The sequence below is a fragment of the Phytophthora parasitica genome (genome assembly GCF_000247585.1).
Source record: "Phytophthora parasitica INRA-310 unplaced genomic scaffold supercont2.9, whole genome shotgun sequence".
NCBI lineage: Eukaryota > Oomycota > Peronosporomycetes > Peronosporales > Peronosporaceae > Phytophthora > Phytophthora nicotianae.
Genome location: NW_008648995.1, coordinates 1398106 through 1407122, shown reverse-complemented (window position 1 = coordinate 1407122; position 9017 = coordinate 1398106). Strand labels below are relative to the sequence as shown.

Genomic DNA, 9017 nt, shown 5'->3' with positions numbered 1-9017 from the left:
ATCTTAAAAGGTTATAAAGTATTTCGTCGCTTTAGCTCTTCTTTTGTGAATTCAAGGTATTGAGTTATTACAAAAGTAACCAAATATAATATGATACAGGATATCCGAGGGTTTCCGAAGCGGGTAAGACTCTGGATATAAATATCCAGAGAACAAACGATGTTACTACTTTTACATAAGACTACATTATAGTGAGTACGTGGCCGAACCGCTCCCAAGATATTTTTAATCAATCCTCATCAATCACTTGAATTAAAAACATGAGTTTTAACATGTAGAATCATTTACTAGTATTACATGATAATATGAGATAGAGCCTTTACTAAACACATAACAAATACTTCTTAAGTATAAACCAATTAAAAAACAGGTAAAAAACATTGATAAGGTGTAAAATATAAAGTAACATTAGGAAATAAAAGAACTAAAAGTCTTGTCATACGGAGTGACATTTTCAATGTTACTAAGTCTGACTACATATCATAATATAAACCCACGTCTCGAGTAAGTATCTAATAACTATGATATTTGGGCAGTTGGTTAATTAAGTACGGTAGGTTTGAAAAATATACAACCTACCCCAGTGAGTGCAAGCACGGCTGATAGCTGTTCCCAAGCGACCAATTATGGTCAGCGCGCCGTAGTTGCGGTGTGGATAGTTCGGCTTTTTTTTTATTCTGTTGCAGCAGACAGTTCGTCTGGTGCAATAGAATAAAAAAAAGCCTTCGTGTGATGTAGCCTGTCGTGGTGTACAGTGATCACGAACTCAGGGAGAGCGAATAGCTGTGCGAGCTGAAGGATGCCTGTCTTGTCAAACCTAAAGCCGCTAAAAGTTTTCGGGATTGCGCATCGATAGAAAGCGCGTGAGAACTTTAAAATGTATTAAGCACGAAAACGGTTTCTAGAAATCATCCAAAAAAAATAAATAAAATGGCTGTCTGGCTGTCTGTCGTATCACGTTTTTCCGGACTTTCTATTGGCTAAGATTGTTAACTCATATCAGTACGACTGTGGTAACTTTAGTTGTGAGAAATTATCGTGAAGCTCCCTAAGTGCAGGATTCTAATCCAGTCGAAAGATCGGGAGCAATATTTGTAAGTTTTTAGTTGTGCCTTGATTTTTAGGTCGTCTCTTCAGCCTTGGAGGGGGGGGGGGGCTTTACGCTAGATAAACTTAAGCTGACCGCATCTTAATGAACTTAATGAAGTAATTCTACCACGAAGGCTATGGAAGCGTTGTATGCAGCCACCTGTGAAAATGGCTAATATTATTGTTCTCTTTTGTTGTGGAATTGTCGGCCCAGTCTACAATACATGAACCCCCTATTGGTCCTTGAGTGAGTATTTTTCAGCGCGAAGACAGTTTTCTTCCAAACACAAAGGAATCACTGGGCTAAAAAGACATGAGCTACTGTTTGTGCGAGCTGGCTCACTTGTAGACCTAAAAACTGAGCTCTGACCTCCAAACAATTTCTTGGAGTTCGGCGGTGTTTTTGAGGTTCATTTCTATTCAATCACTTGCAAAACATCTTCCTAAATTTGTGAGGTAAAAAGGGATTTGACACCCACTACTATAGCATAGCATGGCCGAGTTTGAGCGCACCAACGACTTAATGAGACAATGTAAGTTGTCCGCTATGTAGTCTTCTATCATTGATAATAATATGATTATTCTGCTATGATAAACGCTGAGGCTCTTTATAGAGCAAGCTAATAAAAAGTGAAAATGGAAGATGATAGGAAGACAACGAATCTCATGGACTCGAGATGGTTTGAAAGGGGGGGGGTGGGGGCAGGTCTTTATGGACGTCCTTCTTAACTGGATCACCGCAGACGGGGACTATCGCAAGTGGAAAGGCGGGATGAAGCACTCGAGTGTGTCCAAGGAATCACCCTGCGGGCTCATCAACGGAAAGATGCTGGCCTCTCGCATCGGAAAGAACGACAACATTCAAGAAGTGATTAAGAGTGGAAACGCGTTTAAGCACCCTGAAGATTGACGAGCTAACACTGGTGCTACCCAAGCGCTTCGTAGCTCTCGTTTACTTGCTGGAGCAATATTCAAGAAAAATATACTTCTCTTGCCCACTTAAGAAACAACACTCCCAAAAAAAAAACTTAATATGACATGGGCCCACACAGCGATTTTGCCTGGATACAATTGCGATCGTAGCATCGAGCAGATTGAGCTCTTGAGGGAAAAAAGATGGCGTCGTCGCGCTTGTGAGCATCATTTTCAGCACCTGGATGCTTGATATGGGCAGAAAATGTTTTCCAAAGGTCTCTTTGGATATTCGTAGTACTCAGCTTCTTCCATAATAGTTTTTGCATCCGTGAATTCAAAAACCACGCATGTACTCCAGTTGGTTATATCCTACCTTCCACTGCAGATCGAGAGCTTTTTAGAAGATGATGGAGCGGGTATTTGATCCTTTCAGAGTCGGCGAGCAGTATAACCGTGATCCTATCTTTATCTTCGCCAGCTCCACGGATTTAAACAATTCCTTAACTGAGTTCTTTGTTAGATGTTAAAAATAGACTGACATCGCGCTAATAACTTTAAAAAAAATTAATAAAAATCAAAGAGCCTACCTGTCTGGTCGGCACTGAATATCTTTCCTCTCGAAGCTCCAACATCTTCCGTTGAACATCAATAGCGAAGCTAATGGCCATTGCTTCCGCATCATTAATCGATGATTGTCGTTGACGAGTTCGTGTCCGGTTTCTCAGGCGGTGCCACTTCATGATTCTTTCCTTCAGTAGGATCTACAGTTTCAATCATGCAGATGCATGTTGGCAAGCACATTATAAATACGGTTAGTAAAGACATTTAGAACAAAGCAAAAAACAGAAAAAGGTTCTGCAAGGTGATCGAATAGCAGCTTGTAGCGAAGTCTTGTGGCATCAGAATTCTGGCACGAAATCCTCCCACTACCAAGAGCGAGGGTTTTTCCCTGCTCTGTTAACCAGTCTGGGGCGGTACACCCTTCCTTAGTGACCTCGGTGCATTGTCTTACGACGATTCCCCAATGTCGACTCCTGGTTTGAGATGGACGCACCATTCGCATCCTGGGAATAGCGACAAGGCAACGCATGCCACAACCCTCACACCTTACTACCCGGACAGAAGCATATCCGTGACAAGTTGGCGCCACCCAACCCGGTAATTAATACGCAAGAATGCCAGGTACTTAAATTTGACATAGCCCACACTTCGAGAACCACGTTTGACCAAAACGAACGTTACGTATGTTGCTAGCGGGTGTTCCAGGTTTGTCATCTCAGTACGAATTAATGTTACAAGTGAGATTATACAATCATCACGGAGCACAGCGATAACGCGCTGAACGAACGGCATCAATTCACCAAACCCTGCACTCGTGAAAACGGGGCCAGTGACGTGCTGACACTCATAGTTTGCTGGGAGCTGGCCAATGTAGCAGTCATCATTTTCGCTCTGAATTTCGTTTTAAACGTGGTACATGTAGAAGTGCTCGCAATAACACTGTTGGTATCAATCTTGACCCAACTTCATGTCAAATTCACCCTTTAAATTGGACACTCCCTTTTTTTTTTTAATAATTCCATTGCCCGATGCTTAGGTGAAGCACGTTCTTTGATGAATAGAATGATGCATTGTTCAAGCATTTCATTAATCTGCCAAAATTTAGTCTGGCGAGCTGCTTAAAGATGATGGGAATGATACGCCAGTTCTTTAAAATATAATCGAGTGGTTTTGCTCACGCACTGCCAGATAAGACGCGGTTCTGACCAAATTGCCCAAAACTCTGCACTATCTGTCTCTGCGTAAGCGTATGGATAAGGTACAATGCACCGTTTATGTCTGTCGTCACAGAATATTTACTTTTGTTTTTACACAAATGCCGGTGGAGATGCCCTAAGTGGCTGATGAAGAGTGAGTGAGTGAGTGAGTGAGTGAGTGAGTGAGTGAGTGAGTGAGTGAGTGAGTGAGTGAGTGAGTGAGTGAGTGAGTGAGTAGACCTCCTAACTAGATGTTACCCACAACACACGGCAGGGCCTAACTGTTAACAGGGTACACAGTCTATTTCGGCTCCATACCGATCGTGTGCACCATGTGCAATACGTGATTCCACACACTTCCTTTAACCTAGTAATAACAAAAGAAACCAATAGTCTTCTGAGCAAATGACAAGATCCTGAATATCACTCAGCAAACACAAAAATTATAATTTAGTACTCTGTGCTACTCATTTATGTCGCTTCGCTATCGACGTCTACTGCATTTATCTCAAGCCGTAGCTATCGACATCTTCTCACCTGACGGTTTGCTTTTAGGCACCTCGTCCTCCTTTCCGTCCCGGTTGAGTATCGGTATGATCGTCATATTCCGGACGCAGAGGGTGGTCCCCATTATGAAAGTTGATCAACGCAAGTCAAGCCCTGGAGAAGGATCATACCTTACCTCTTGCCAGCGATATTTGTCTGCGCAGAGGGTCCACAAAGTACACAACCTCCCAAAGAAGTTCTCCACGATGATACGGTCGGATGAGATATCACAATTGACAGCTCCCTCTTCGACAGTAGCCAGTAGATATGGTTTTGTATTGGACGAGTAAAGAATGTCTAAACTGTTAAATATTATTTTGAAGTGCTTAAAAGTGTCTAAAACGTCCAAAAGTCCAGACTTGTGAATCTTTTGATGACACTTCTGTGGTGAAGTGACAGTTGGCTTCTGGGGACAAGGGACTGATTGATGGAATGTGACCCGATCCAGTTCGGAGACTCGTGGACGACGACGGCGCGTCTGTGATTACGTCATCATCTGAGTGGATCGACATGGTGCAATCATTTGGACACGCAATCTTCCCTCAAGGATTCGATCTACTGTGGACACATCAACTGATTTGTACCCATGGTAAGTACCACGCGATCAGGCTACAGAGGGGGTAGAAAGGACATCTATAGGATGGGCAGAAGGTATTGGACCGCTAGGACTTAAAGGAATAACAGAGTAGAATTTGCCTTATCAACAACAAGTGTCTTCGGTTCAAGAACAAGGACTGTAGCGGGAAGTACATTGGCCCATACAGTACTCAAGTAATTCTACCAAGGACACGCGTCAGTCGCCGGAGTTAGCAGCTTGGCCGGTCGATCGTCTCCACTCTCGCCCTCAACTCCCCCGCTATAGGAAGCGGTCAAGCCTCGCAAGAAGAGGAACAAGAAACCCCCCGCAAAGGACAACCACACCCCAAGTCGATCAAGATCGACAACCTACCTGGCGCGTAGCCTGAAGAGTATCTACGCTACGCAACCCCACCATCCTGCGTCCCGACAAGACAAGACCAACCCAGGCCAAGCTTCCCATCAAGTCCACCAGAGGAGTGTAACCAACCCCGCTGACGGGTACACAAGGTGAGCTCTCAGCAACCCCACGGTTATCGGAGTACTCCCTCCGTTAGTCGGCAGTCTAGGGCACTGTGTGTCAGAGTGGATCGCAACGTGATTTTGCGAACCCCACTCCACCACACTTCTCGTGTCCAAGAAATGGCGTTGGTGCAGGTATTTTTCGTGTGCGCTCTGCCGTTCATTCTTGTCGAAGCACCGATTTTTAGAGAGTTCATGGCAATGGTGGCTCCGTCCATGAAGATTCCTTCGCGCCATAAGCTTAGCGATGTACCACTGAAACGTGCACGCGATCAGCTTCATCGAAGCCACGTCATCAAATGATTAACCAGCAAAAGTACGTTTCGCTGGTCACGGATGGTCGGACAGATACAAACGGCTCTAACATTGTAAACTTCATGGCGGTGGGGCACCTGTGTTTTGGTCCTCGTGGTCAACACGATCTCAGCAGCACACCACAACCTTTTTCGCAGGAGAAATTGAAAAGGTTATTGTCGAAATCGAACGCGAAACAACGGCACAAGTTATAGCTGTTGTGACGGATAATGCCAGTTCCATGATAAGTGCAACGGGCAGTGTAGCATCTAGACGCCAAAATGACTCAACTTGTGGATGCAAGAAGTATGTCAGTTCCCCGCCATCAAAGCTATACACTCGAGAAGGGTTGTCGTTCGCAAACGCCTTGCCCTGCTTGACGAATTGAAGCGTCTACAGCAAGGAACACGCGCTGTGGGTTTATGAGCTCGAAACCTTTCGCTTCCAGTAACAACGCGGTACTCAGTGCACAACTGTTTGCAGAATGTACTAAGAAGTCAAGAGCTTCTCGAAACATTGTTCCTAAGCCCCGAGTACGAGGGCTTTAGAGATAGATACCGTGCAACGGCAGTCCGCCGAAAAACGGCTACTCTATATTACGGAGTTGGTGCGCGACAATGGATTCTGGAACAATTTGCGAGCAATTGTTCGTCTACTTGAACCTATCATCAAAGCGTTGGGGAAATTGGGAGGGGATAATGTGTACGTGTCCTGGGTTTACAAGTGGTTCCGGTGGCTCCGATATCATTCCGCATATGGAGTAACATTATCTGAACAAGAGGCAAAGACAGCAGCAGCTGTTGGAGTTGATAACACTGATGAAATTCGGGTGCTCAATGATTCAGGAGAATGGCGCTGCTAAGCGATACAGTCGACCGTGCTATGGCCGAAGATCCTGGTGAAAATGAGCTCCAGAATACCTTGCCAGATGACGAACGCTTGCGAGATGGAGGTGTCTACGAGGGTGCTACTCCACTTCCAATTGTTGAGCTCCAAGCCTTCTTCCGAGGAAAGACCAAGAAGCGCTGGAGCTACATGCACACGAACGCCATGGCCATAGCGTTCATGCTCGATCCAACCACTGATCTCGATGACCTAATCGGATCTGACAGTAGAAATGTTGACAGCCAAGTTCGCGAAATGTCGAAACGGTGTGGGCTAACATCAATCACTAATGATCCAAAGCTGACAGCCGAAATCCTCGATTCAAATGCGAAAAACGAAACGGAGGAGAAGCACTCCGTCAAATCTACGCTGAATCAAGCCCGCGTGACTACTGGAATGCAATGAGCAACAAAGACTATCCTCAATTAAAGAAAATTGCTGATATGATATTTGCTATTCCCACATCTTCAGCAGCAAACGAGAGAGCATGGAGCATTATGGATCACATACACTCCAAGCGGAGGAATCGACTGTCTGTTGAAAAGGTGGAGATGCTAGCTTACATATACATCAACTACGGCACCATCAAGAGCAATGAAATCGATCTCGCACGTCACCAATCATGTCCTGAGAGCGTAGAAAGTGATCATTAATCAGCTTCTACTTGATGTAGTCCTAATACATATTACTGTTGTTATGTCGAGTAGCATCTGCATCTTGAACATTTTCTTATCAATCAGTGTGCTTGCTGCGGTTGAATTGACTTGTCGAGTGGAAAGGAGGTGCCGTCTTCTCCACGTTCTTCACAGCAAACTTGGATGGCGAGTCTCTTATCATGGTACTGCGTGGATTTGTATCATGGGCTTGGTTGGACCACTTGACGACAATCGCTCGTTGCAGATTATCGGAGCGCGTTACGGCAACACAAACAGTTTAGCATTCCACTTCTGTGATACTCGTCGTCAGTCAGCAGATTGATTTGAGGTACGTGGGGCAGTTGTGGTAGTTACCATCCTGCTCGAACATGGACTAGTTCACGTCCAGCGGGTTCTCAGGGTCAGGCATGTTGTCCTCGCGGATGTCAGCAGCGTACACGGCCGCATTCTTGTCCTCCTTGCGGTACACAACGAGCGCCACGTTTTTCTTGTGTTTCTCTGCGATGAGCGACACCGGGTTGTTCACTACCTTGGAAATCGAGTGGCATGACTGAAATTAGTACTGGAAGGAAAAAATTATTGCTGCGGCTTGCGAGGAATACAAGCATGCGTATTGCAACTTGACGTACTTGCCTGTGCACGGGTCGTCCGTCCAGAACAACAGGCGTGATATGTCAGTAGAAGCAATAGCAATAATTTCTCAGTGTCAGAACCAGCATGCTGTACGTATCTGTGTCTTACTATAGTATACGTACGTGCGCTCGTGTTTGGGCCAAGGCGGCTGACGTTTAGCAGATTTTCGTTCTGCAGCAACATGGCCTCCTCCTTATCTTCAACGTGGGGCTACACTCGCGCTCGCAGGATCCCGTCACGACGCGCCTCGAACTCCCTGTTCCCTACGTCCGAGTTGTGCAGAGTTTGCAGGATTTCCACGGCAAGTCCGCCAAGTTGGCGGTCTTCAGCAGCAGCAGCAGTTTGGTCGCCAAGATATGCTCCTCGTCGTTCGGTTCACGCTCGGGAGAAAGCCGATGAGCGGGAACATGTCCACCAAACGGTGGGTCAGATCGAACTTGCGTAGGGGTGAAGGATCTCGGTGGCGCTGCCGCGTCCGTCTCGTCGTGGCTGCTCAGGATGCTTGAACTACTCTCAATGCTGAAGTGAACTCCGGTATAGAATAAGCGTAGTACTATTTTTAAGAGCTTGAGATCCTTCTAGATTTTGAACAGAATTTTGGACGTTTTCGATTAAATCATTCAGAAGTAGTCCAAAACCTAAATCATTCAGAATATGTCCAAAATTAGTATCTGATAGCCTTTATCTGCCAAAATGACCCATGAAGTAGGGTACTCTACCCGAAAACGGCCGTCGTCGGCCATATTGTCATCTGTAGCTGGCCTCGTGGCTGCCACAACGTGCAGCTCCATATTATCCCGGATAATTGTGACATCGGCTTGAAAGCCTTTGTTGTAGTGTGAGCAGTTTATTGCAAGCCCAGTGGGAAGCACGGATACCTTTGTCTAGTAGTGATGTAGACTATGCTTCTTAGGCAGCTCGTTCTTGCTGTGAGCCATTAGGCATCAGCCTGCCAAAACTCTACACCAATTGCATATCGAGCGGCTGGGTAGTGCTAGAGCGCGCGCCCTGTAAGCACCTCCTTCCGTATAGATTCGGTTGCGCTCCACATGGTCTACAAACATCTTATACGAATACGGAGAGAAAACCTCAAGAAGTTAACGATCTTCTTCTCGAACGTTGGAGCCTCGATGTTGAACGTGTT

At 45.6% G+C, this 9017-nt stretch overlaps 3 protein-coding genes across 3 annotated transcripts; 2 read left to right on the top strand and 1 right to left on the bottom strand.

Annotated features, from left to right (window-relative positions):
• Window positions 1-1582: 1582 nt before the first annotated feature.
• On the top strand, window positions 1583-1999 carry PPTG_21900 (hypothetical protein; the record flags this gene model as incomplete). The annotated part of the gene is made up of 2 exons (XM_008900602.1): window positions 1583-1622; window positions 1833-1999. The coding sequence occupies 2 exons, from the start codon at window positions 1583-1585 to the stop codon at window positions 1997-1999; spliced, it is 207 nt and encodes a 68-aa protein (XP_008898850.1).
• Window positions 2000-6548: 4549 nt separating this feature from the next.
• PPTG_06502 (hypothetical protein) lies at window positions 6549-6989 on the top strand (the record flags this gene model as incomplete). Its single annotated transcript, XM_008900429.1, has 1 exon — window positions 6549-6989. One exon carries the CDS (start codon window positions 6549-6551, stop codon window positions 6987-6989), a length of 441 nt encoding a protein of 146 aa, XP_008898677.1.
• Window positions 6990-7613: 624 nt separating this feature from the next.
• On the bottom strand, window positions 7614-8664 carry PPTG_21899 (hypothetical protein; the record flags this gene model as incomplete). The annotated part of the gene is made up of 4 exons (XM_008900601.1): window positions 7614-7769; window positions 7843-7873; window positions 8141-8392; window positions 8588-8664. The coding sequence occupies 4 exons, from the start codon at window positions 8662-8664 to the stop codon at window positions 7614-7616; spliced, it is 516 nt and encodes a 171-aa protein (XP_008898849.1).
• Between the last annotated feature and the right edge of the window lie 353 nt (window positions 8665-9017).